The sequence below is a fragment of the Carya illinoinensis genome, chromosome 1 (genome assembly GCF_018687715.1).
Source record: "Carya illinoinensis cultivar Pawnee chromosome 1, C.illinoinensisPawnee_v1, whole genome shotgun sequence".
Classification (NCBI taxonomy): Eukaryota; Viridiplantae; Streptophyta; class Magnoliopsida; order Fagales; family Juglandaceae; genus Carya; species Carya illinoinensis.
The window spans coordinates 3,186,672-3,214,645 of NC_056752.1; the positions used below are offsets into that span (position 1 = coordinate 3,186,672).

Below are 27,974 nucleotides of genomic sequence, written 5' to 3' on the forward strand. Positions count from 1 at the left end.
ATCATGAACCCTAAGAAAATGGACAAATTTTAAATACAATAATACAAATTTTGCATTTCTCATACTTAATCCGTCCAAAAATGGATGAAATTTGGTAATTGACATACTTTTCTTAAAAAAAAAATAAAAAATAAAAAATACAGTAGGCCCATTTAAATGCATTTATATTGTTTCATCAGGGAATACGTGCTGTTTTGCAAGCTTTTCATATATAATGGGACAGATAGAATGAGTAAAATATTACAATGAAACACCAATAACTCACTTTGATGCCTATGCAAGGTTATCACAAAATAGGGTGTATAGTGTCATATCTCTACAAAATTGGAAAACAGCAATGTCAATGATTTGCCATGACGACCTCATATAGAGGGATAATACAACAACAAACAATGTGTATCAAGGCAATTATATTTATATAAAAAAAAAAAAAAAGGAATACACAAAACTCAAATGCAAACATGTTAATGATACATTATGTACGTACTGTAACTACTCTCTTTCAATAAGTAATTCGGAACCAAGCTGAAGGGCACCCAGTAGCAGGATCCTTTTAAGTGGAAGAACCCTGGAACGTTATGGTTTTAAATCCCAAAGTTGTCCATAGTTTAGAGCAGCAAATTAACCGGGTGTGTTAGGACCTCAGCCAAATGGTGAAGGAACAGGCCCTGGCCCTGCAAGTGCATCTGATCTCTTAATGCTTCCCATACCACAGATAATGCATCCAGGTGCGCTGAGAGCTGAAAATTTTGCTCCGCAGAGATCACAAACATCATATCCAATAGTTGAAAGCCGGCTGAGTGTGGCAGCACAGAATTGGGAGGGATCCTCCAATGGATCGATGGACTTATTGGACAAACCCCTTAGGATACACATGTCAATCAGGCTCCTCAATTCATCCTGCTTACTTGGAGGTGCCTTAGACAAAAGAAGTTCTAGCATCTGCTTCGAATAAGCATAATTCTGCACCTCAATGTTTCGTTTAATGGCAGTTCGGATACAATTTATGCGGTGTTTTGCCAGAAGAGGCAACGAACCTAAATGACGTGACAGTCTTGCCATCTCATCCTTAGCACTGATTGCACTTGGGCCTTGGACCTTTGATAACCGCCCAATTTCCTGCAGCAGAAGGCAAATGAAATGCAATCATGAAGCAGGACATTATGTCCACATTAAGATAAATGACCAGAAAGCAAAAACTCATAAAATTTTAGAACGCACAACTTCCATTCCAATTACATCTCTCATATTAAATGACAATAGTACAGAACGGTTTTCTAGAGTTGAAGCAAAACTCCTTAGAAACTTATTTACTGAAATGGCATTACAAGTTCCCAATAACAGAACTACATTAACCATCACAATTTTTGAGCTGGTTCAGGTAGTTTGAGTGGACTTAAGTTAGAATTTGTTAGTTTAGCCAGGCTAGGGAAGAATGGAAACAGATGGTGTATAGTCTGTACAATGCCTTTTATACTTACATCAAAACAGGAAATAATAAGATGCATAAGCAGCAACTATCAACACTGGCCCGAATATACTAATTTAACTAGGAAACCAGGGAGCTAAATAAAAATGCAACCAATAATGGTTAATATTAATAATCTTCATCTATGAACCCCTAGGGGTTGGTTCAAGTGGCAAGAGCCTTGGTCTTGTTGGTATACTCTCCAAGTCTAAGGTTCGAACTCTTAAGTGCAAATAAATTCTAAGGGCCATTGAACTGGGGGAATTTTCCTTTAAATTACCCAAGGCGCACTTGTTGGAAACTCCTTACCGAAGGCTTGTACACTCCCGAGATTAGGTGGGACTTTGTTTTGGATACCCAATGCCTTCGGCTATGTTTGGGTATTGAGATCACTCCACTACTATTCAATATTTTATCATTACTTTTCACCTACTTTTCCCTACTTTTTATTACTATTCAATATTTTATCATTACTTTTTCACGACTTTTCATTACTATTCACAGATCATCTAAGATCACCTCACTACCCAAACGTAACCGTCTATCTTCTCAACAACGTTGTACTTAACAAATAGATATATTTAATTTCTTTATGATTGTAATCAACTGAGTAACACACTAAGAACACAAGTCAAGACACATCAATCCCTCTTTACCATTCACCACTACCAAAGGCCTGAGCTGCATAATTCCAAACCTTCTCCATAATTTGTAACAAAAGAAATCAAGCATGTAGTTGCAACAAATCAACAAAGCCTCTCAAAGTGTTGGCTATATTGGCATTAAATAAAAGGTGAATTCAGATAGATGCCTAGTGTTCTCTCATTTAGACATTAAAATCCAAATTTTAAATTTGATGATGTTGAAATATGTGTACATTCAAATCCAAGATCTACGCCAACAATTATGGACATCTTCAGTCATGCGTTTTTGTATTCTTCTTTTTACATGTAGAAGACATGCTAGCTCAAGCAGGGTCTACATCAACAATTTTTGTCAGCAATTTGATTGGAAGTCAAATGGAATAGGTTCAGTTTTTGTATACTTCCTGTATACTTGGCTTTGCTTTGTTACTTATCTCAATAAAATTTTTATTCTTCAAAAAAAAAAAAGAAGTCAGATGGAAGTCTCACATTGAAATTGACTCAATTAAGTTTTTGATATTATCAAACTAAAAACTGAGGTTTTAATGTCAAAATGAGAAAAGGCACAGCAAGCTTCTACAAGAATTTCCACCTATAATATCAGTGAATAATTGTTAAATAAAAAAATTTCCACCAAGTTGGTTTCTGTCACTTGAGCAGAAGTATGACAAGTAGCCACAAAAAAACAAGATCATGTCAACATTGACCCAACAAGAAAATTCTAAAACCTCACCCCTATATTTCAAACCACAGACTTCGAATGCAGGTACTTAAAAAAATAGCCATAACTCTGAATAAGGAATTATTAATACTTCCCTTCTACTTAATAAAGATAGGTCACCGAGGTGGTATCTATAACTGGATTCAAAGAAACCCAATGGTTCATGTTCTTGCCAGTTCAATCATCTGACCATGTCAAAATTTGGATTTAAAGGTTACTGCACCCAAGATCAGTTACAATGTCTTTTTCTGATGATGTGGAGAGAGAGAGAGAGAGAGAGAGAGAGAGAGAGCCAAATGACAAGGTGCAATAGTCCTCTATATCAAGATAGGATGACAAATTGGCATCAGTAAGGCATTATAAAACAATATGGAAGATGAAACCTGTTTCAAACAACAGAAAAAAGCAATCCTATGGTTCTACAGTCCTTTGGCCTCAAGAAACACAAGCTTATTACATTTGATCTATGGAAACTGAACACACATTATAATACCTGAAGAAGAGTAACCGCTATCTTGTACTGAGCACATATGGTTGCTTGAGCTTTAATATCAGCTCCACGAGATTGATCCTTAGCCAGTGCAAGAAAAGCTTCATCAAAACAAGATAATGCATCTGAAAGTTGATTCTGCTCAAGATGTGCAAGTCCAGTCTTGAAACAAACAGAAGCAGCTGCCCCACGAGGAACCTGTTATGAGAAAAATCACGAAACTTGAAAGAACAAGGCAAGCTAGACAAAAAAACGTCCACCAGGCATACATATGCCAAGGGCAACCAATAGGCAATAGTAAAAAAATTTCACTCTTTACATGTACAGCTCATGTTTGAAAAAAAAAAAAATGGAAAAGAATTTAGATAGAGGATGTACCAAGCCAAAAAAAAAAAAAAAAAAACAAGAACTTAGATGATGATTGAAAGGGATGTAGTTTACATTTAACAGGTTACTGCATGACTTAATTAGCATAGGAAACTAATAATTGGCAAGTGTTTATAAAGAATCATCATCCCTCTTAAACTTCATTTTCTATAAAGACAATGTATGCATGGATTGTGTCTATATTTACCTGTCCAGGACGTACAGAAGATGGGGGAGAGGCAGAAGGGACAGGAGGTTTTTCTGAATCTGCAGAGCTTGGAACTCCAAGGACACTAAGATCAAGAGGTTGTGTCGAAAGTGGGACCTGAGTGGCTGCAGCCGCTTGACCCAAGGGTTGTGGGGGTACACCACCATCAGGAAGTCCAATGGACTCAAATGGAACGGCAGGTTGTTGGGTAGATTGAGGAGGAACACCACCATCAGGAAAACTAATATCAGCTTCAGATGCATTTATCCGGTTAGGTGTTACCTTGTTTTCGATACCTTGAGAAGCTTGATCCAATTTAGAAAGATAAGTTCCAGGAGGAGGCAGTGAGGCTGCAACCTGTAGGGAAGGTATTGTATTCTGGAAAAAGTCCTCTGGAATGGGTCCAGTTGTAACCCCCATACCCACGGCCAAAGAAGCTGGCTGAGATACTGTTGCAGACTGTGTCAATGAGTTAGTGCCAAACGGGTCACCAGCGGCAGACGAAGCAGTTGCAGTCAAATTTCCACCGGTAGCAGAAGGTTGGAATAAAAGCTGGCCAAGGTCTTGAGATCCACCACTTAATGACTTGGTCCTACTTATGGGTGGACCCAACCCTTCGGCAAGTTTTAACTGTTTTGTGGCTTCTTTAATTTTATTCACATCCACCGTAGTAGAGGCAATTGGCTTGTCACGAATTCTGATATGTATCTTTTTAGTTTTTGATGCCCCCTCCTCATCACTGCTGCTGCCATCAGCAGGAGCACCATACATTGACTTTTTAAATTCTTCTGCTGCTTTAGCCTGTTCGTCTGCAATAGTAGGACTTGCAAATTGTTTGCCAAGGGATTCCAGACCTAGCAAGGAATCAGCCTTGGAGTTACCATCAGGCACTCCATTGGACTTACGAGAATTAACTGAAGGCATTTGAAGACCATTTGGCTTGTCACTACCTACAGGTGTAAAAGCTTTGACCAAGCTGCCGTCCCTTACTTCTACTATGTTACCTCTTCCTTTAATTGAACCCACATAAACACCAATATGATCTGTAATAATGGATGGGATAGGACCATCATCAGTCTTCATGTATGGCATCACTTTCTCAGCCAACTCCCACTGAGGTATACTCCTCAGGTTAGTTGGGGTTTTGATTTCCCAATTCCCACCACCCCATTCAGGGCCTTTGGGAACCATACTTTCAGCTGCAAAGTTGGCAAATATGCCTTGCGTCCATCCAGTAGAGCGGACTCTCAGAATCCTTTCGCAGTATCTCCTCAATTCTGAATCAGTGCCATCCTCTTCCAACTTTTGAGCAAGACGCCGCATAGCACTAGGGTTAAGGTGGCATATAAACAAATCAAGCATGCTTTCGTAGTCTGCTATAACCTCAAAAGTTTCTTTTGCACTGTCAAATTGACCAAATCTGCATCTCCCCATAATTAAGAAATCAAAATCACTCCACATTTATAAATAAGAAAAAATGGATCACTTCAACAGTTCAATATTTGAGTCTTTGGTTGGCAAGCATATTTTATACCTAGAATATCAAACGTGCTCACACAATGTGCTATTATTGATATTTACATTACAGTACACAGTGCCGCAAATTTTTTTTTTTTTTTTACAAGCGAAATAAAGTTTTATTGAATCAAGTAAATAGGCATACCCCGAGTTACAACCACAAATTACTTAAACAGTTCAAAGAAACATTAACAATATAAGAAGATGATTCTGAGAATGAATAAAGCACATGTCCAACTATGAAAGGTTACTAACATTAGTTGGAGTCAGAGTACGTTGCTTGTTCAACAGTTGTGCAAGAGGCTGTTTGGTTGACAAGATTTTTTCAAAGCCTAGAGGTTACAATTCTTGCAAATAAAGCGTTAAGAAATAGAGTAATGATATAAACCATATTCTCATCCTGATATGTAAGATGTGACACATTTATCACAATTAGATGATATGATATCTTTATCATCCAATGGTGATAAATGTGTCACATCTTACATAGTGAGATGAAAGTGGAATGGTAGTGTGGTGTATAAAATTTTCTTAAGAAATATAATGATAGTATGGCAACTTTGGCATATGCCAAGAATCTCAAATACCATGGCAGAACCAAACACAAAAATATTTGATTTCACTACATTCGGTATGTTGTTGCATAAGGTAAGGTGATCCTACAACATATCTCTACTAGCAAGATGGTAGCTGATATTCTTATGAAGGCTATTAGTAGAAGTGTTTTTCAAACCCATTTTAGAATTTTTTCAAACTCTGCTTTGGCCCTTGATCTTGAAGTGTGGAATCATGCTCCCTTTATATTTATTTACTTTAATCACCAGCACCACTCACCCATGGTGAGTGGGTGATACTTCTCCCTAATTACACAAAAACATAGAAAGTATTACTGACGAAAGAAGGAACAAACAAGTATGACAACAACCAATAACTTTCATCAAACATATCCCATATTCTAGACTTCCCCCCTTAGGACAGGGTATAGATATCTAGCATGCCCATTAAAGAATGGATCCCCTGAATTTGATTTCTCCAACATTTCAGATATTCTGAACTTACTAGCTAGTGCACACATAATTCTCCATGGTTATCGTTACACCCATCATTTTAAAAATTAATAAAGTGATAGTCAACTTACACACATGGTCATCTCATCATGAAAACAGATGTTTCACGGAACAAGCAATGAGAAAAGCAAGCACCCACCCCAGCACATAAGCCAAACATTCTTAAGTCCCACTTAAGGAAAAGCCAAGAATTTATATACCAGCTCAAGATTGATTGTGAAAAAATAAAATATATACATATATAAAATACAATAATTGCTACAGACATGCAATAGACCTACATCCGGAAAAAGGAATTTGGCAGGGACAATAGAATAGAAAAAATCCACAAGAAATTCCAAAGTATATTAGAATTACATAAAGAATTTTGGCACCTCTTATTCCACATACCTGCTTATGATGAGATTCGAAAGGAATAAAAAAATGAAGATAATTACTAGTAGAGACGTCATGAGACACTGCTCAGGAAATATAATGACAGCAAGTAGCAGCAGAATAATATACATCTAGGAAAGACAACAAAAGGATTATAACACAAATAATTACTAGTAGGCAAGTCACATGACGCTACATACTTGATACAAGCGTAGCCCAACTGCCTGAACCGGTGGAACAAATGAGAGGTTGGAGGACATCTTGGATAATCTCTAGAACGTAAGAACTCATCTTTCAAAACAGATAAAGCAGTAGAAAATCGGAGAGCTTTGATAGCATAGACACCACGCGACACCTAAGTTCAATTGACAACATTTTCAGAAATTAAAATAGACAGGTAAAAAAATATGCAGAAACTTTTTTTTTTGATAAATAATAAAGTTCATTATAAGATGCAATCCAAGTATACAAGAGTGCAAACAACATATTAGCAATAGCTCACCTGAGTGAACTGTGGGCCTGCTTGGGACAGTGACACAGCAAGATCTCCACAAACAGGAGAACCTCTAGCAAGAATATCAAGAGACCTTGGTGTAATACGCAAGCTATCAAACCTTCATCACATAACAATTGAAAACTCAACATGTTAGAAGTCATTAGCCCCAGGCGGGTAAACCAAAGATAAATGAACATTAACAACCGTAACTATATACAGCATTTAGCTGTAAAAACTCAATAGATGCTGGAGTTACATCCCAGAAAGATAGCATGTGTATAGCCAGAGGGAAAAAAAACCTTGATGTTATTTGGTACAATATTTCTGACAGGTCAAGCTTCTGCTCAAAACTTTCTTGCATGGTGGAAAATCCAATGAGAAGAGGTTCAAGAAGCCCAACAAGGCAGCTCTTGATCTCAATACCTTTCTTCTGTCTGGGATTTATTTCTGTTGGGTTAGCGAGCAACAATCGATCATTCAAAGCACCAACTAGAACTGCAAACACGAAGTTTGTATTGTCAAGTCAGAAGGATAATAGTTAGCTGTAGGAATGCAATTGGAAACATTTATGCCACATAAACCAAAAATTGACCATAGCAATAGAAGCATAAAATGCATACCGGCATAAGGCATACTGATGGAGAGAATGGTTCTCGCCTTTCCATCCCAGCCAAGCACACTAATTGCAGTGGCAGTAGAAAAAAGAAGTGCTGGCCCAACCCATAAAAGGGATCTAAAGTGCATATAGGTTAAGTATTCAAACAAGCATTTCGAAACTTCAATCATACAAAAAAAAAAGAGGTATAACTTCACTCTATTTTAAGTTGAGGATATTGTAGGAAGTCCTTTATCGAATTTTGATGAAGTGCTTGCAAGTATCTCAAGATCTGCCGAAACTATAAGCACCCTTTTTGTAGTTAAAACTCCAGCAACATAGCCTCTAAGAGTTTCTTGCCAGTGGACCTATCAGAGTTGGGAAAAAATATTTTCACCAAGTACTTCTCAAATTTTTGTACACATTATTGAATAAGATTACAATAGTTGTCATCTTGAAGATTTAGTTTTGAGAAGATAAACTTGCAGGCAATTCGAAGGCTACATGCTAGATGCATCCACATCAAACGACGGTGTAAATACAAGATGTAATAATACTAACAAAAACAATAGAGATAAAATCATCATAGCTAGTAGGCACGACAAGCAAAATCTTGAGATTGTACATTTTATTTTAGATAGAAAATACACTTTCCACTCTCCAACTAATATGCATTTCACATTTTTCACCCCAAACTACCAACGCTAACGTATTGCACCCTCATACAACAAGTTCCAATAGTCACCCTCATCCAATTAGCCAATAAGATAAATGAAAATTTGTGAAGTATGTGATGTGCACAATCTTGACAAGGATGTCATTTGTCAAATTTTGCAGTTAGAGGGTGCAGTGTGTCAATGTAGGTATTTTGGGGGTGAAGAGTGTAAACCAATTATTAATTGGATGGTGGAAAGTGTATTTTTCTATTACTTTACTTACCCCTGGTTTTTGCAAGTGAAGCGTCATAGGATTACTTGATCATTAATAGCAGCATTATATTTCAAATGTTATATGCATTAAGTTAAAGGTTGTAGTGTCTGAAAACCTAGGCCAATAAAATATGTTGGATTGACTAATTGGGCACGATTGTAGAGCATGGCATAGATAATCCCCAAAAAAAAAGTTTGAGTGAATGTAGAGAACATTTTGCTCATGTAAATATTGTCATTCATTGAATATCTGATTGAAACAAGTAACAGGGATTCAATAATGGAATTTTTTTTTTTTTTTTAATGAATAAGAAACTTTTATTGAAACAAGAAACAAGGCTTCAATCAAGGATTTAAATTAAGAGTGCACAAAAAGACCAAAAAAAGTGGACCAGACCACCTGAACCAACTGGATCCAGTTGGTTCTTGACTGATTCAATTTGGCCCTTGGTAGGCATGAAACCACAAAATTTAGCTTGGGGGGAACTATATAAAAAAATATATATATGGGGGGAGGATGTAATTAATTTTTACAAAATCTACCTTGTCAAAACCTTAAAATTAAATTTCTAGGATTCTTAAAAAGTTTGGGGTCCCCCTCCTAAGCTGGGTGTGGTACTGTCCCAAGCCCATGGCATTCTTTTCTTCAGTTCTCGATTTTGGAGGTTTCTAGTTGACCAACAAGTATACCCTTTTTCCTTTTCCTTTTTGTTTTCGGTTTTTCTTTTTGATGATGGGGGAATCACCCCATGGCAAAGCCCTTAGGACTCACCCATGGAACCTAAACCCCCGGAGAGATTAGCACAACAACCCACTGCCATGATCTCCCACATTTCCATGGAAGAGAATTTGGAGGTCCCGAGTGCCAACTAAAGTAGCTTTCTTTGTTTGGACTGCAGCTCTTGGGAAGATCTTGACTAAGGACAATCTGAGAAAGAGGGGACTCATTGTGATGGATTGGTGTTATTTATGTAACAAGCAGGGAGAATCTGTTGATCACTTACTTTTGCATTGTGAGGTCATGAGGGGGCTTTGGAATGAGATCTTTCAAAGATTGGATATTGCCTGGGTAATGCCTTCAAAGGTAGTGGATTTATTGGCTTGTTGGAAGGAATTGCAAGGCTGCCCTCAAGTGGCGGCAATGTGGAAAACGATACTGTTGTGTACATGGTCGGAAAGAAATGAGAGATGCTTTGAGGATAAGGAGCGCACGATGGCGGAGCTTCAAAAATTTTTTATGTGCACCTTGATGCTTTGGTCCTCAGCTATTGTACTTGATGGAAACAATGTTCATGATTTTCTTTCCTTAATATAGAACGTATTTGGGTGTTCTTTTGTATACTTCCTGTATACACGGGCTATGCCTATTTCATTCGAATGAATAAAATTTACTTCTTACTTACCAAAAAACAAAAAAAAAATGGCAGTTTGATCCTAGGGGAATCAAACCTATGACATTGGGCTCAAGAATACAAGTTTGCCCTTACAAATCCTAGATTTTCTAAATAATTGAAAATTTACCTGAAGTACAATCTCATTTACTTTCAACTTGATTGACTTTTTCCCTTCAGTTTTTGTAGATATATAATGACCATCAGTAGTTGAAAGGCGGTATCCTTGAACCAGCTTTGCCAAGCCGATCTGATTCCCATGTGAAGCAAACATTAAAGTAGACTCTACAGTTACAGAAGCATGTGATCAGCATATAGACTATATATGACATTATATTAAACATGACAAAGATATTCATTCCCAAGCACCTAATGGAGTAGAAAAGATGTGATCAACTTCATCATCAAACATAAACTGCATCGGGCCCCGAATAGAACCACTACTAGCATCTGCAGGTTTGCTCTCTTCAATTGCAACATTCTTTTCATTAGCTTCTTGTGAAACCGATCCCGGTAGAATATACAAAGCCAGCCCAGTCTTGTCATCATCAAGAATTGCAAACTGATTGTCATTGGGGCCAATAAATGCAGCATCTCGACCTTGAAAATGCAGGAATATGTATTGTGAATCATTATATTGCATAGATGAAAATTAAGATCGTTTTGTGATACAGTAGAGAAAAAAAATAAGTTCCACACACGAACAAACCTTTGACTGTGCTAGATTTGCTGTTTGCTACGGAATCAGTATACTCCCAATATAGCACAACTTCATTTGTTGCACCACTGAATTCATAAACGACAAGAAATAGATGCTGCTTTTTACTGTAAAGCATACGCTTTGGATGGTACTCCACATGTCCAGGAACCTGGGAATAAAGAGGGTAAATTCAGTGGCAATGCAGACATGTAACACAACCAGATAGAAAAACCTTTGCACAAAAGTTAAATTAAAGATACAAATCATAATATCACACAACTCTCTACATTACCGTATAAAGTTTCTTGTAGATACTATCTGTTTCAGAAGATAGATTATATGCCATAAGCTGTATGCCATCCACATAAAATGCCCTGACAGGATACTGGAGAACTCGGTTCTCTTTATTGAAGAAATTTAGCTCCAAATGAAATGGCTGCCAGTGATGGTTTCACACACAAGTTAAACAAAGTCCACATAAATATTACACAAAAAATCAATTAAAATTATCAATGAAGTTACCTGGCAAACTGGAATGTCTTTCAGATGATGATTGGAGTCCAAAATAGTGATGAGTGGCAGCCGAGATATGGGAGCATTTTTTGCATGACCTTCCATGAAATGCTATAAGAATCATGTACAAATGAGATATCAACAATAACATTGAAGCTTTGTGAAAATAAGGACTTCGGTTTAGATAAGTAAGAGCATTAGCATTGGATTGGTCATCTCATTAGGCTAATTTTGCCTAATATCATACTTTTTACCTTTTACCTATCCCACTCAAAACATAATCCCACATTGGATTATCCCACATGTTATAATTTATAACATGCATTTTTCCAATGGTTTTATAATTAATAACATAACGGTAATATCGTTCATTCTAATTACATTATTATTTTTCGCTTAAATTTCCAAAACAAATTAATCGATAAAGTCTGAGCATATATTTTACCCCTATTTGGATTGGGGAAGAGATGGAAAAAAATGGAAGAATGTGTATATGTCTGAATCAATTTTGCACAAGGAACGAGAAAAATCAGGATGAGAAAAATAATATGATCGTTCAGGAAGAGAGAAAATAAGCTTAAAAAGTGGATGACTAAGTTACTGTTCATCTACATATACGTTGAGCTACTGTAGTTAAAAACTTGGATTGCTATTGGATACCTAATCCAATGCAGATCGCTTTTGGGCTTAATTAGCCAAAATTTGACCTTTTAGAGCAAATGGCTACACCAATGTCAATGCTCAAAGGAGGGAGGTTTCCAAGGCATTTATCTAACAACCCAGAAAACCATTAGCTATATCTGTGCAATATAAGCCCAAAAATACCAGTCAATTTGGAATTTCCCAAGAATCACTTATAAATTATGTAATGATCCAAGAAAAGCACTAGCCATATTGTGATATAGCCCAAAAATACTTGTCAATTTGAAGCTTCCCTTGAATCACTTGTAAAGTCCAATATCAACAATTTATCATATTATATATGGTAAATTATAAAGTCCAATATTGCCTTCATCAATAAAATTCTTATTTACTGATTAAAAAAAAGTACAATATCACCAAGTAGCCAATTTGGAACCAAGAACTCATGGCTACATTTATAGTTTATCCACTCTATGTGAGCTATTCATTTTCTTCATGTAACACGAGCGTGCTACAATTAAAAAAAAAAAAAAAGATTGGGCAAAGTTGGACCTCGTAATTCGATGACCCAAGTCACTCCAAGCCATTACAATTTTTCCTGACCCAAATTTTAGATATACTAATTATGGCAAGTATATTGACCAAAATTTGTTACATGGATAAATATTAATTAAAAAGCAAGCAGCATACACTGTAGAGAAAAGCCTTTCGAGCGATGTCTGTCATTGTAAGCTGACTATGGCTGCCATAAGGGAGACAATTGTCAATGATTAGTAGATGATCATTGCAAAACTTCAATTTATAACCTGACAGAAAATTCTCAGAAAAGAAAGATTTTATTCACCATCAATGGTTTTAAAGAAATTGTTACTTCATCAATCTTCATGCTCTAGATATTGCTAAATTTATAGGAAATGAGGTCTGCTAGAATCACATCTTTTACCACAAAAATGAGGTAGAATTTTTAATACCCACAATGTGGGATTGAAACTTCCAAATAAAAAGGAAAAAAAAGATATATTCACTACTTTCATCCTGACTTAGCCTGAAATAAAAAAATTTTGAGAGTACAACTCTAAGACTAGAATTGAGGAAATCAAGTAAGAAGCTTATTGGCAAGAAAAGGTCTCAATTGTGACAAATCAATATGAATAGTTTATTACTAAAACGAGAACCAATCACCCGGTATGTATAATGTCAAAGCAGGGTCTTGCCTGAGCAGTTCTAGATCTACTTCTGACTTTCAGCCTTTTTTATGAAGTACTAGTTTCAAGATTTGAGCTCACACACATGCCCTTGACAGCTCAAGACTTAACCAAACTAAACAGTAGCAAATTATCCCAAAAACAATGGTAACAAAAATCTATTACACATCTAATCCTTCGAACAGATACTCATCAGGATATGTTAAATATCACATTAACATATATCTTCAACAAAACTTCCACTTGTCATAAGGATTAAGTAACTTTTTAAACAACATAGGTTATGTCCCAACTTCAATGAGACCAAAAAAATATATCCTATGGTTAGTTAGAAGTTCAAAAATAGAGTTTGTTTTCAGGTGCCAGAACTTGTGCACCAGGTTGGAAATTGTTTTTTATTATGTCCCTGCAATAATATTTCTTTGATTTTTTATAGTGAAAGGTTCTTCAACAAGCTCAATCTTGCACAAATATCACTATGGCAAACTGCTTTTTGATAAGTAATCACCATGGCATGACTAAAACCATGAATGTCGCATACCAGTCTAGACTATGTGAGTTGCATGTCCAACGACTTAACTCCATATCATAAAGTGGCATTCGTACCTGATGTTAAATTCAGCCAGCATGTGGGTGTAATCACGTCTAAAATTTGCCAAGAAGTTTAAAACTTTTCTTGGCAGTATCCTATTAGCATCCAAGATCAAGAGCACCCCCAAATAAAATACCTAAACCTATTAAAATGCTATTATTACATTATTGGATGCGAAATCCAACAATAATTCCTCTGATCATGATCTAAACAAATTTATCCTGGTTTACAATAATTATGAGCTCACCCTTTGAGATAATGTTCTTGCAGTTGTGCTTGAAGTTGATGATCAGCTAATATTCCAGATGCACCCAAAGATGAAAGCTTTTCCCTCAAAACAGAAGCTGCATGGTACCCCAAACATTAGCATATCCAGTCAAATAGCAAGATAGTGACATAAAAGAAGTTTTTAAAGATTATATACAGAATATCTAGAGCCTAACAGAACATACAGATTATATACATAAAGGAAGTTTTTAAAGATTAGATACAGAATATCTAGAGCCTAACAGAACATGCCAATCACTCCCATATTTTAAATCAATCACGGCCCTCCACAAAGATTCACAATAGTGATGATACCTCCACAACCACTTCCCAAGTAATGCTTTATTAAATATACTCAGCTTTCTAAACCCCAGCTCACCGCGAGACAAAGGAGTACAAATCTTATCCCAGCTAACCGAATGAAACTTAGCTTCCTCCCCTAAACCTCCCCACAAGAAGTCTCGAAATAACTTCTCCAACCGATTGGCCACACCCATAGAATAGGAAATAAAGATAGAAAATAAGTAGGAAGATTAGACAAAGTACTTTTAATAAGAGTGACTCTTCCCCCTCTTGACAAATACAACCCCTTCCACCCCACCAACCTTCTCCAACACTCTATACCATACTGTACTAGCCTTGAATGTAGACCCCCAAGGGAAGTCCAGGGTATCTAATCGGCAAAGAAGAAACTTGACAATCCAAAATGCTTGCCAATCTTCTCATATTTCTCATCTGGCCCACTGGTACTATCTCAGACTTACCCAGATTTACCTTATGGCCAGACACAGCCTCAAAAAAAAGTAGAAGCACTCTCAAAGATTGCGAGCAAAAGATGAGAAACCATAGTCAGACCATCCTGACGCCCTCCCACCGTAAAACCTGATAACAATCCACCACCAACCGCTGCCCCCAACATACGGCTAAGAGCATCCATCACAATGACAAAAAGAAAGGGAGACAATGGGTCACCTTGTCTCAAACCACAAGAACTGTTAAAAAACCCTTCAAGAGAACCATTGACTAATATTGAGAAACAAACAGTCAAAACACAAGTTTTATCCATCCACACCACCACCCCACCCCACCCCACAAATCCACATCTCCCTAGAAGATAAAACAGAAAATTTCAATTAACATGATCATAAGCCTTCTCCATATCAAGCTTACATAAAATACCCGGCTCACCTGATTTCATTCTACTATCCAAACCTTCATTTGCTATTAACACACAATCCATAATTTGTCTCCCTTTAATGAATGCATTCTGAGATTTCGAAACAATCATCCCCATAAAACTACTCAGACAATTGGCCAAGATTTTAGAAATGATCTTATAGACCCCATTAACTAGACTAATGGTGTGAGAATCCTTCACATCAGAAGCTCCAACCCTTTAAGGGATAAGTGCAATAAAAGTTGCGTTAAGACTCTTTTCAAACTTAATGAAAGGGTAAAGTTCATGAAATACTGTAACATACAAACCTAGAATAGGATCTTAGATTAATTCAGTTAGAATTTATTTATTTATTTGATTCTTTATAATTATTATGTTATTATTTTATTTATTCATTTTATTATTTACTTATTTTTTTATCAGATGCTTATAATTTTTTTTCAAAATGGGATAATAGACCAGATTAATAAGAGTTTTTTTAAAGTAGTTCCTCTTATCTTGTTTCATCTATTGTTATCGGATAAGTTTCAAATGTTTTAAAAAAAAGATTCTTAGATCAGAACCAACACAAAAACCACTTCCTATCTAATCTCCTGGAGACCCACATAAATAAGAAACCCTCCCTCCATAAAAATCCCATGTTACACTCTGGTTCTTTACACAAAAAGTTTTGCAGAAAAACTCAACTCCCATAGGCTTCATTTTGTTTTCCTGCACTTTCAGCCGACCACCCCCAGAACGTCAGAGAACCACCTTTAGCCACAGAAATCGCCGGCCAATTCATCTCCGACGAACCCACTTCCTCCGGTAAGCCACTGCCGTCACACTCACCCTCCTCCCTCTCTACTTCTTTTCGGTTTCGGCCTATCTCACTCTAACCCCCTTTCTTTCTCTCACTCTGTCGCACCACCCTACCCAGAGATGCCCAGTACGTTGCCGGTCAAACCCAGCCACCAGAGTCTTCGTCGCAGCTGGTCTTTTTCTCGGTGAGTTGAGTCTGTTTTCCGTTTGCATGGTGCTGCCCCATGTGCCACGAATTTCTTTATTCCTCTATTTTCCACCCTCCCTTAATGCCTTTTATTAAGATGAGTTTATTTAGGGGCTAGGTTAAGTTGTTTCTGGTTTTGTCTTTATTTGGGTGGGCTTTATTTATTTTAGGAACTACCGAAATAGAGTTTGTGGATTAAAATTGTGTGTGGGTTTGAGGATTATATTAGGCTGGTTGTGTTTTTACAGAAACTGATTTATAACTTTAAATGGGCTGCTTCGTTAATTAGGGGCTGGGCTGAGATTTTAAGCCAGGCCAAGTTTTACAACTTTTTTTTTTTTATAAAGTGTAGTTAGGGGATTTAAAGAAAGTCTTAAACTTTATTCTATTGAATTTTATGGAACCTATTATTTTAGTCTTTTTTTTCTCATGGGCTAGTCAGATCAGAGTGTGTAAATTTTATTATGTTAAACGTTTTTAAAAATAAAACCAAGGGATATTTTATGGGTTTTAAATAATATCAGATATGTTAATTTTAGTATAGCTGATTAATTGTTGAATTAATTTATGGCATGATTCTTAGTACTTAGAATGCTATGATATATTTTCCTAGAAATATTAGTGACGATTAGCATCTCGTATAGGTAACGCGCTACAAGTTGAAAATCAGGAAACAACGCTAAGAGGTAAATAGTATGATCATATAAATGTATGCGTAATGTAAATATTATAATTGGGTATGATAACATGATATGGTTTTGATGGCTATCTACGTTGTGCTAAGAGCCAAGTCAAGGTTAGATCGCTTTCAAGAACTTCTATGAATTACGATGATTTACATGAAAGTAAGTTTATATATGTTATGCTATTATGGATTGTTGATTGATGGATTGAATGTTACTACAATCACATGGAAGCCATGATATGATCATATAATAATTTAAGATAAGTATGCTATGAATTAAAATAGCCAGATCATGCATGCTACATTCATATAGTACTTAGACCATGTATGCCATGTATTGTTCATGCAATAACTTAAGTCAAGCATGCCATGTAATAAATAGCCAGATCATTTATGCTATGTTCATGTAGTTCTCAGATCATGCATGCCATGAAATGTCATAAAATGATTAAATCATGTTAGGTCATGTCACGCCATGCTATACCATGTACAAGAATATATCATGTTATGCCATGCCATGTACAAGAATATGTCATGCTAGAAAAGTCTATAAAGTCCAAGAAAGTTATCATGCATTAAGAAAGATAAACATTTTAAAGTAACACGGACCCAAGTATGTTTACCACAAGTTATGCTAAGACGGTACCACGGACTCAAACATGGTTAACACAAGTTAAGTGAACACGAACCCAAGCATGTTTCACTCCATGTTATGCAAGTTAAGTGAAACACGGACTCAAGCGTGTTTCACTCCATGTTATGCAAGTTAAGTGAAACACGGACTCAAGCGTGTTTCACTACATGATAAGTTATGGGGTGCCACAGACTCAAGCGTGATTTGCCATGAAATAAGTATAATTCAAGATAAACAAGTTACTCATGCATTCACGCTTCATGTTTGCCATGATTATGAATGTTTCCGCTCATGTTAATCCATGAATGTTATATGAAAGTTACGTTATGATAAGGCTTTAAAAATCAAATTTATGCTAAGCTAGATAGTATTTTACGGTATGATGTATTATTTACTGAGTATTCGACTATTTTTGTTGTTTGTCTTTTTGTTTTCTTCTATGTTGATTGCCACAGATGGTGATTATGATGATGCAGAGCTGGATGGCTAGGAGTAGTTTTAGTATAAAGACTTAGAGATGAATAACTATCATTTACACAAGGATTAAGTTTTCTTTTATGTCATTTCAATAACTAGTCTTGTTTAAGACTAGCTCATGTTTTGCTTTATTCAGTTTAAAGACTATTTATATCCTTTCAATTAAGTTTTTTTCAATAAATGAGGTATTTCAAAGTAATGAGTCTCTTTACCGGGCATTTTGTCATGTTTGTTAGTAACGTCTCTGTCCTACGGGAATGGGGTGTTACAAAACCTCATCCCAAATTGCCTTTACCTTATAAGTGTGATCCCAAATGGAAGGCCCAAATACTTCATTGGTAAGGAAAACACCTCACAATTCAGAATACACACATGTTGTCCAGATTAGTAACATTACCCACTAGAACCAATTCCAACTTAATCTTCAATCCATAGTCTGCTTCAAAGCATATGAATACAGCTCACAAGTACTGACAATTATTTGGATCATTCTTGTAGAACAAAGTATCATCACATACAAAAGATGAGATAGTTTGAAAGTCCCCACCAAACCTGAAATAAAATTTCCATCATCCAACATCATGAGCATTTTGCTAAGAGCTTCCATAACTTTCATAAAAAAAAAAATGGGGACAAGGGATAGCCCTATCTCGAGCCATGAGAGTTGCTAAAGATCGGCCCCAAAATTGGATCTCCTCAATAGAAAATTTTACTAATGATCAAGAAAAATAAGCAAGGGCATTATCACAATACATGGGGGAAGAAGGGGGAAGAGATCAAAGAATTTCTGGATACTGATATTGGAAATACAAAGGTGGGCTTCCATCCAATGGTAAATAGTAAAAAATAAAGCCTTGAGCTATTCAATCCAAGGAGTTTAACCCCTAGGGGTTGGCTCAAGTAGTAAAGGCCATGCTCCCCCCAAGTCTAATATTCAAATCCCCTTGAATGCAAACAATCTCTAGGGACCATTGGACTGGCAGATTTTCCTCTGGAATTACCTGAAGTGGACTTGCAGAAAACTCCTTGCCTAGAGTCTGGACACCTCGGGATTAGTCGGGACACTGTTCCCGGACACTTGGTGCCAATAAAAAAAAATATCCTTGATAGGTCTTCAAAATTCTGCTCATTCCTTTCTCTCCATAGGCACCACATCAAGCAGATTGAGATCATTTTCGATAGGATTTCCTTGAAAGGACTCTCAAACTACCCTTTCCAACATGCCAACATGCCCACCACTCTTCCGAGCATCACCCATACTAGCCATATAGGTTAAGGACTGCTTGCCACAATAAGATGGCTACCTTATGTGAAATAAAAGGCAATCCAATGGTTCCCCATCCCACATGCACATTCAACACTACTTGACCACCAAAACATGTTTCTTCATCAAGTTTTCCAGTGAGGATCTCCCCCAATACAGTCGTCCAAATAAAGACCACCACTCTTGATGGAGCCAGATTCCCCCATATGTTCCCATGGGAAGGAGATGATGTCATCTAGAATTAGCATGTCATAGAATGATTTAAAATCAACCACTCCACACTTGGACATTGTCCACCGTAGTTTGTCTGCACCACCGTATTTTATTGCACCATTTTGCCTTTATTTTAACACGTACAACCTAACATAAAAGGAGGTAAAGTGATCTGCCTCAAGATTGTGCCGTGTATAAACTCCACTTCCCATTAAGGCGAGCTATTAAGAGCTGTAAGTTGTCTTCCATTGATGCTTCCTTCACCCCAGAAAGGTTAACTAGGTTGGGACAAGCTTTCTTTGAGGGCCTAATCTTTGCAACATACATTAAAACTAGCCCAATTAAGAAAGTAGCAGAAGCTCTTGTGAAAACATTTACACAACATGATCCCAGGAGGAAATGAATAGACTCTTTCCATAGAAAATCTAAGGTATCTATATAGTGATTATGGCCATACATACATACAAAAATAAACAATCACCTGACGATCCCCTTGCACTTTGTAAAACTGCAAAGAGTTGTTTCCTTCCTTCTCTCGTGTACGCAGCCCTATTTTTCAAATTGTTTCCACCTGTCAAATTCTGTAAAAATAAAATAAAATACATAGTTCAGATAACCACTAACAACATTGTGTGAACCGTTTAAATGGTCAGACTTAACTGCAAACAGCAATGCTGCTAAATTAAGTTTTGGGTGAACTTCTAATGTTTTGATGTGTGGTAAGGGATAAACTGTTTCTCCACCCTGCTGAGAAAGGATGAGAGGAATATCAATTGCTTTGATCCCTGCAGCAAAAAAATTTAAGAATCTCAGTTAGTGCAGTATACTCGTGGTATATGACAAGAAGAAAGATAAGTTGCCAACAAAAAGTAGTTTTCATATTTATGCAAATGGCCTTATCATTAGCTGAAGTGTAAATGCAAGCAATGCATGGCATAGGTGACACTGAAAAAAAGAATGGCATCTCTGTCCTACAATTTTCAACAGCCTTGAATATGCTTTTACTGAGTAATGATAGGAGTAACGGAGCAGAAGTCATGATAACAATACAATGACAGAACGGAGGAAAATTACATCCGGTCAGTACATTTATGGGGAAAACAGCATGTAACAGCAACTGACTTATATTGCTTCGCAAAATGTGAGAACAACAATAGGAGTGCAAGCCAGCATTTTTCATCATATCAGAGTTATCCTTCCCATGGTAAAGACAGAAAAAGTTCAAATGAATATGAAGCTAACCAGCAGGCTCAAAAAAATTTGCTTGCATTGGAGGTCTATTAGGATTAAGTGTAACTCGTGTTTTCCACACTTGAAGAGTTCCATCCTTGGAAAGAGTCACAAGTAACCGCAACATTGGGAGCCAAGCAACTGCTGTTATCGGTTGGGAACCCACTTGTATACTGAAATTGCAATAAGACTTAATCGTTAGGTTAAGAGGAACAAGTGATAATATTATAGGTAATCATAAGTACAACTGCAACCACATTCAAAATCTTAGAACACTCTAAAGCACTAGACCAAGAAACCAATCTTTCTTTTTTATTGGAAAGTGTCCAGAACAGTGTCCCGACTAATCCCAGTAGACCACGAAACCAATCTCTGTATGAAGTTCTAACTATCAATCCTCTAAGGCTCTGTTTGATTTCACATAGGTCTCAACCCATCTCATCTCAACATCCAAACACCATCAAAACATAAACATTTTTCAATTTCAAATTGTCAACTTTCTCATATAATCATTACCTAATCATTACAATTTTCCCAAACTTTCAAACAAAACACAAAAAACAATTCAACTTTTCCAAATTCCAAAATAAAAATTATATTCTAACAATATTTTAATTTTATAATATTTTTATTCAACTTTTTCTCTCCTCTTTTCAAAAATCTCATAAAACATCTTAACTCAAAATATTTCACTGCTATTCACAAACTATCTCACTACTATTCACAGATTTCCCATCTCATTTCATTTCATTTGTGTAACCAAATAAGGCCTAAGAATTTCCATTCAACAAACTAGATTGATCTACAATAGGGCTCATTCTCTCTGAGAATCATCATATAAGTACTAAACATACAAAGACCTAAAAATTACCACAGGCTGGATTAAAAAGCCCTCTCTTGATTGGCCTTGGATCAAGGCCCTTTTCTTGAGCTTCCAAAGCTATGATGGCATCTAATTGATTATCAATGACATCAAAGTCTTTTACTTAGAAGCATAAATTTCAGGGCCAATAATGAAATGCTCTTAGCAGCCAGCTGGACATCATAAGATTGCATGGAATCTAGCTTCCAAACTAATTTTTTTTTTTTTTTTTTTTGGGGAACTTTTAACTTCAAAATGTAGAGGTGAAAAATCTCAAGCAACCCAAAACTAAGAAATAAGTTAGAGAGGTAAAAGATTACAGCTTGTTTGATAATATAAGTCCTAAGGGATTGTTGGGGACTGAGATGAGATGAGATTAGATTAAGATTTTGTGAATAGTAGTGAAATGATTTGTGAATAATGAAATGATTTACGTTAAGATATTTTATTAGGTTTTGGGAAAAGAGAGAGAAAAAGTTGAATAAAAAATATTATAAAGTTCAATATTGCTACAATTTTTTTTTCAAATTTTGAAAAAGTAGTATTATTTTTTGTGCTTTGTTTGGAAATTTGAAAAAGTTATAATGATTAGATGAAAATGTTGAAAATTTGAAATTAAAAACTGTTTGTGTTTGAGTGATGTTTGGGAAGAAAATTATGAGAAATTTTGAGATGAATGAGTTTCCCAAACAAGCCCTATAAGTATGCAAATGAAGTGGATCTAAAAGAAATTCAATAGTTCTAGTAGGGAATACACAAACTTATCCTTTGTAGCTTATACGTTTTTTGTTGTTTTTCTTCATCTTCAACTTGAGAGAAGAGGGGGGGGAGAGGGGAGAGAGAGAGAGAGAACTATTTTACCAATAGGGAAAAAACACAACCACGAACAACTTACATTCCAATCATACTAGGTCTCTCAATTGACACGTCCCATGCCAAAAGTGTGCCCCGTCGATCACCAACAAAAACCCATTCCAATGTTGGATGAAAAGCAAACGCACCAGCACCAATGAGTTTTATAGTGTTGTCAACTGCAGCCATAATAAAGAGTTCAACAAATATATGTGCCATTTTAGTGTAGATAACACACAAAATCCTCTACATGAAGATTCAGCATAGCTTTCATCTCACATTGTAGTGTGTAATGAACAGCATAGGTATGAATGTTGTATGCCCGAATCAAACCATCTGCGTAAGCCACATACTAAAGAGGAAAAGGAAAAAAAAAAAGTTGTTTATAATATCACAAGACAAAAAGGTCAAGTAGACTGGACATATAATCTAGCAAAATACCTTTCCAATAACCAACAAATAAAAAAAAAAAAAACATTCAACCAGAAAACATATGTACGATACCAAAACAGGGAGGCGAGGATGGCAGGCAAGATTGACAATAGGTTTCTTCAAGTCTGTCTTAATTTTTGTTGGTGCCCTTCCTCCTTCAATAGTTCCCACAACTTCACGCATGCAAAAAGTTAAAAATTAAAAATTGGTGTAAAACTGCCACATCACTTATGTAACAGAGTTGGATGTATCAAAAGTTCACAAGTCCACCAAGAATAAGGTACTGTTTGGCCATTGGAATTTTTCATCTCAAACACAAAATTCTCATCTCATCATTACAACTTTCCCAAATCCCCATACAAAATATAATAAACAATTCAACTTTTTCTTAACTTTTTCAAATCCCAAAATAATAATAATATTAAAATATAATATTTTAATATTTAATCTTAAAACTCAAAATTCTCATCTGAGAATTCTCAGTGGCCAAACAGAACCTAAATAATAAATGATTATTTATGATAAAAATTTATATATATATAAAAAAATAAAAAAACCAACCTACCCGTCACACTCATCCTTTTGTGAAATCCAAAAAACACAACAGGTTGGAGAGGTGTCAAAGCAAGATGGACTTCAGTATCCGGAGAAATCTGTTCCATCTTCTTTTCAGGAGAATGCAACACGCAAGTTTGCTCAGCATCAAAATCACAAGAACGAATTGTACAATCCTACAAAAAAGTAAGTGGAATCATATATGTTACATAAACATTAGAAAGTTTCATACACATGAAACAATAAATTGCAACTCAGGAACATGAATTGGAAATATCATAAATAAACTATGTTCTAAAATAGAACTTAATGCTAAAAAGTGTAGAACAAAATAATGGGAAACGACTTGAAATAATAGCAGCAACAAAAGTTAAAGACATGGTAAATTAAATGACACTCAAAAAATTTATCCCTATTGATACACCAATCAATCGTGCATAAAAATTCCTTCACAACCACAAAATAAATTCTTTGAGATGAGTATGAAATTAGAAGAAAACTCATTGGTTTCCACAAACCTTTTTTTTTGTAAGTAAAAATATTTTATATATCAAAAGGAGTAACCAAGTACACTGAACGTATACAAGAAAATACCTAGCCCATTAGTCAATACACTAATCCCAAAACTACCCAAAACATCCAAAAATTACACTGAACCCCAACCCCTTGTTTCCCACATAACTAATACTCAAGCCAAACCTCAACCCCTTGAGTTCCCGTCTTCACATTGCCCTCCCTTTAACTGAGCTACCTCCCTTAGTATCGTAGTTAATTGCCCAAGAAAGACACCGCAACTCCCTGTTTTTCTTGAAACTTTTGGTTTCAAGCGCGTGGCTTGCCTTGATCGCACTGATTAGTTCATTGAACTGGTCTTCACATCCTCCATGTGAAATCCCCATGAAAGGAAGAATCTCGTTAACTTTAGGCATAATCCAATCCGCTATCGGAGGAAAAGAGACTAGGGGAGCAACATATTCCTCAGACACATTAACCAATTACATTCCCAATTCTGGACTTTCTTCCACGCAAGGCACCAACGATAAGTCCTGTACCTCCTCATCAACTCCATTGTTTCTTTCCATCCCCATTAGAGCTTCTAGGGTGACAGCAAGTCTCTTCACCTCAGGCGACCCTAAACGAGCAACTTCAGCGGAACCTACATCTCCTTTACCATTTTCGAGCAAGGGTGTAACACCGCCTAATGGTTTATCTTGTGTTACCTGAGGCGAATGGCATTCCATTACTGCATTCTCTACACCAACATCCAACGAAGACCCCACTTCAAATAACCTAGATTTCCTTTTGACTTGCCACACTCTCCTGGATCTGGTTATAGGGACAAGACCGAATCTGATCTTCCGTTTAAAATCCGATCATCAGTTAACAGCCATCAGTTACAAACCTATGAAGTTAACAGCCATTTTTCCCATGTAATAGCCAACTTCATTTCTCAATTCTTTTGTTTTTGATCGATACTCTTCAATTCTCGTTTCTTATAAAGAGATTTGTAAAAGAATGGAATATTCTTACCGGGATGGTACTACAAGACAACTGTCCTGCAGTTTTTTCATAGTATTCTTCTTTCTTTTTTTTTCCAAGAGTTTGAAAACTTTCATGATGCGGAGTCTGTCAAAAGGGCATGACTAATTCCAGCTCGACTCCCAGTTTAAGTGGGAATTTTTTCTTCTTTCTTCTTCCTTTTTTTTCGCTAGGCCGCCCCGGGGGGGGGGGGGGGGGGCCGGGGGGGGAGGCTGATTGAGTAAATGTGCAAGGACTGAGCAGGCCAAGTTGTAGGTCTACCAACAAGCATGGTCGCAAACTTTATCCATCACATAAAGACTGACTCATGTCTCCATGTATCCCTTAAAAAATAAAATCAAAGTAGATTATCTAGCTGTAATAGCTCAAATTCAATAAATGCGACAACTAGCCAGTGAAAATTCATGGATGTCAAGAAAACAGCTAATATGTATTGAACCACTTCAGTGCTTCCTTTATGCAATAATCTCAGTAAAAAATTTCAACCATTAGTCACTTTAACACATGAGTTAGCACTTCAAAATCCCCAAAAAATTATTCCAGCATATGGAAATGCTTGAATATTTAACCCAATTCAAAAATCCTAAACAGTAGGATATACTTGGGACCAACCTCAAGGATGGCAATCACAGCATGCCCACTTGTAGGACTGTAAGACATACGTACAACAGGTGCCCCAATGTCAATAGAAGAGATCATACTTCCAGTCAACGCATCAAATTCTGTGCAAACAAAAATTGATCATCATAAAAACTTGTAAGTAGTACTCAAATGGAAGAGAAAGCACCATAAAAAGGACTATATTTGTTTAAGAAGAGCATGCTCAGCAGGAATATTTCAAGTTAATTTAGCCTTTTATCAAATCATCACACATATGGCTGCACATAGACTCAAATAATATCAATGCACCTATGGGTGAGCATAATGTTGGTAAAAACGCCATCTAGAGGCTAACCACAGGGTACAATGATTGATGTAAGAATACATTTTTAAAGATAATTCATAATAACAGAAAATCCACAAAATACAATAAAAGAATGTTTAAAACCCAAAATGGTAATATATTTAACCTATTTGTTAGGGTACTATGCAACATGAGAATTTTTTATAGGTCTCACACGCTCATGTTTTATATAACGTGACCAGAGTATCGTGTCATGAAACAACGATGTGTTTCAAAGATCTTCCTCTGGTAAAGTTCATTTGGGATCCAAGCGCCATGCAACATTAGAATTAAGTAAACGACTAATCACATAAGATTTTTATATAATTCTCTTGTGCTCTACTAAATACATACATCTATGATATTTGATAGCCATAGTCAAACTCAAGTACATGATTTAATCAAAATGTACAAAGAAGGCCATGACCAAAAAAGCTAAAGAACTATAGGTCTTGACTTCTATGCTAACATCAACAATCAAAGATCAGTCAATCTAGAAAGCTAATTTGGACTATTATATTGGGTTCAAAGTATATACATCACATGTAATGACATGTGGTGCCATGATACATAAATGATCTTCCAAATCAAATAAATACATAGGAAATATTGTTTACTCATTTTCTAGGTCTTGAACTAATATTTTATAATCTAAAAAAAATACAAAGAGCCATTTTAAAGCTTTAAGTTCACATAATTAGCACACTTTTTTAAATGCGCTTCACTTATTGGTACCCAAAGCGTTTCGGCCTTGGCACTTTGCTCTTAAGCACACTTTTACTAACACTGCTTAAATATGGTTCTGCATTCTTCTAAGTTATCTGTGTCAAACATCAATACGCCAATAGGAGCCCCTGGCACAGGCTTTAAGGATTAATAAGTAAGGACTGCTGAAATTTGTTGGTGTAACTACCATTAAATACACCAACTACACAGAACTTACAGATCAGGCCATATAAAATCAGTTAGTTACTTAAGCATCAATCCACATTGACATCTACTAACAATCAAATACGTGTTTGGTTATTTCACTCCTTTGGGTTTTGGAGCGTCACCAGATACATCAATTTGGATGTCCTCATAGAAGAATAAGAAGCACAAGATCCCCTTAGAAAAAGATGCAAAAATCATCAAGCTTGAGACTAAGTGATCCCCGTCAATATAATTTTTTTCCCTACTTTTCTACAATTCCGAAAATAGAGCCACAAAATCAACGAGTAACACATAAAACGAAAAGGCAACCTGGAGCTTCATCTTACCGATGATGAAGTTTCCAATGGCGACGGCAACAAGTGCTTGATGGGGATGAAAAGACGCCGCGTGGGGCTGCAGGGGCTTCAGGCCCCGTCCCACGTGGCGCAGATCCAGATGATGCACCGTCGTCCACTCCATGGATCTCGCCCTCGATTTCACCTACCACTACAAAATTGCCCCTCCCAATCAGAAAACCTATACGTAAACCTAATCTATATCTATATATATGTATAAATCGAGGAAAAGACTTGGGGATTAGATCTCTGTTAAGAATCTTGAGAAGTGACAGGAAATCATCTGTATTACCTGTTGAGAACTATGAAAAATGGGAGAACATCTGAAGAAGATTTCGGTTTTGATCGTGACAAAGAGAGAGATCAAGGAGCGCGGACAAGAAAACTCATGTAAATGGTAAAAAGGGAGAGACGGGGAGCCTTGAGTAATGAGCTGCTACAGTCTTGTGGGCTGAGATTTTTTTATTTTTATTTAACTCGATAACTTTATAAAAGACAAGAATTCAGGCCCATATTGTAGTTTGTTAATATAATGTCAGGTTTCGGGCCTAGGAAATCGGCCCACGAATAAAAACTCTTAACATTTTCTACGTTTGATCAGCATCCTACCCTTTATTTATTTATTTTAAAAAGGTTTACATGTGGTGTGATGTGATATTAAAATGAGA

The 27,974-nt window shown here is 36.3% G+C and overlaps 1 protein-coding gene across 1 annotated transcript; it reads right to left on the reverse strand.

The window, feature by feature from the left end:
• Nucleotides 1-246: 246 nt before the first annotated feature.
• LOC122306010 lies at nt 247-27,752 on the reverse strand. The gene is made up of 25 exons (XM_043118377.1): nt 27,599-27,752; nt 27,298-27,457; nt 25,708-25,817; nt 23,567-23,732; nt 23,074-23,174; nt 22,849-22,921; nt 22,613-22,748; nt 20,868-21,028; nt 20,286-20,410; nt 20,107-20,206; nt 14,168-14,264; nt 12,814-12,865; nt 11,491-11,592; nt 11,261-11,404; nt 10,978-11,137; nt 10,638-10,868; nt 10,399-10,553; nt 8,188-8,316; nt 7,974-8,091; nt 7,653-7,848; nt 7,360-7,471; nt 7,058-7,212; nt 3,898-5,317; nt 3,327-3,521; nt 247-1,119 (listed from the first exon to the last, which is right to left on the reverse strand). The coding sequence occupies exons 2-25, from the start codon at nt 27,428-27,430 to the stop codon at nt 643-645; spliced, it is 4,848 nt and encodes a 1,615-aa protein (XP_042974311.1). The 5' UTR covers nt 27,431-27,457; nt 27,599-27,752; the 3' UTR covers nt 247-642.
• Between the last annotated feature and the right edge of the window lie 222 nt (nt 27,753-27,974).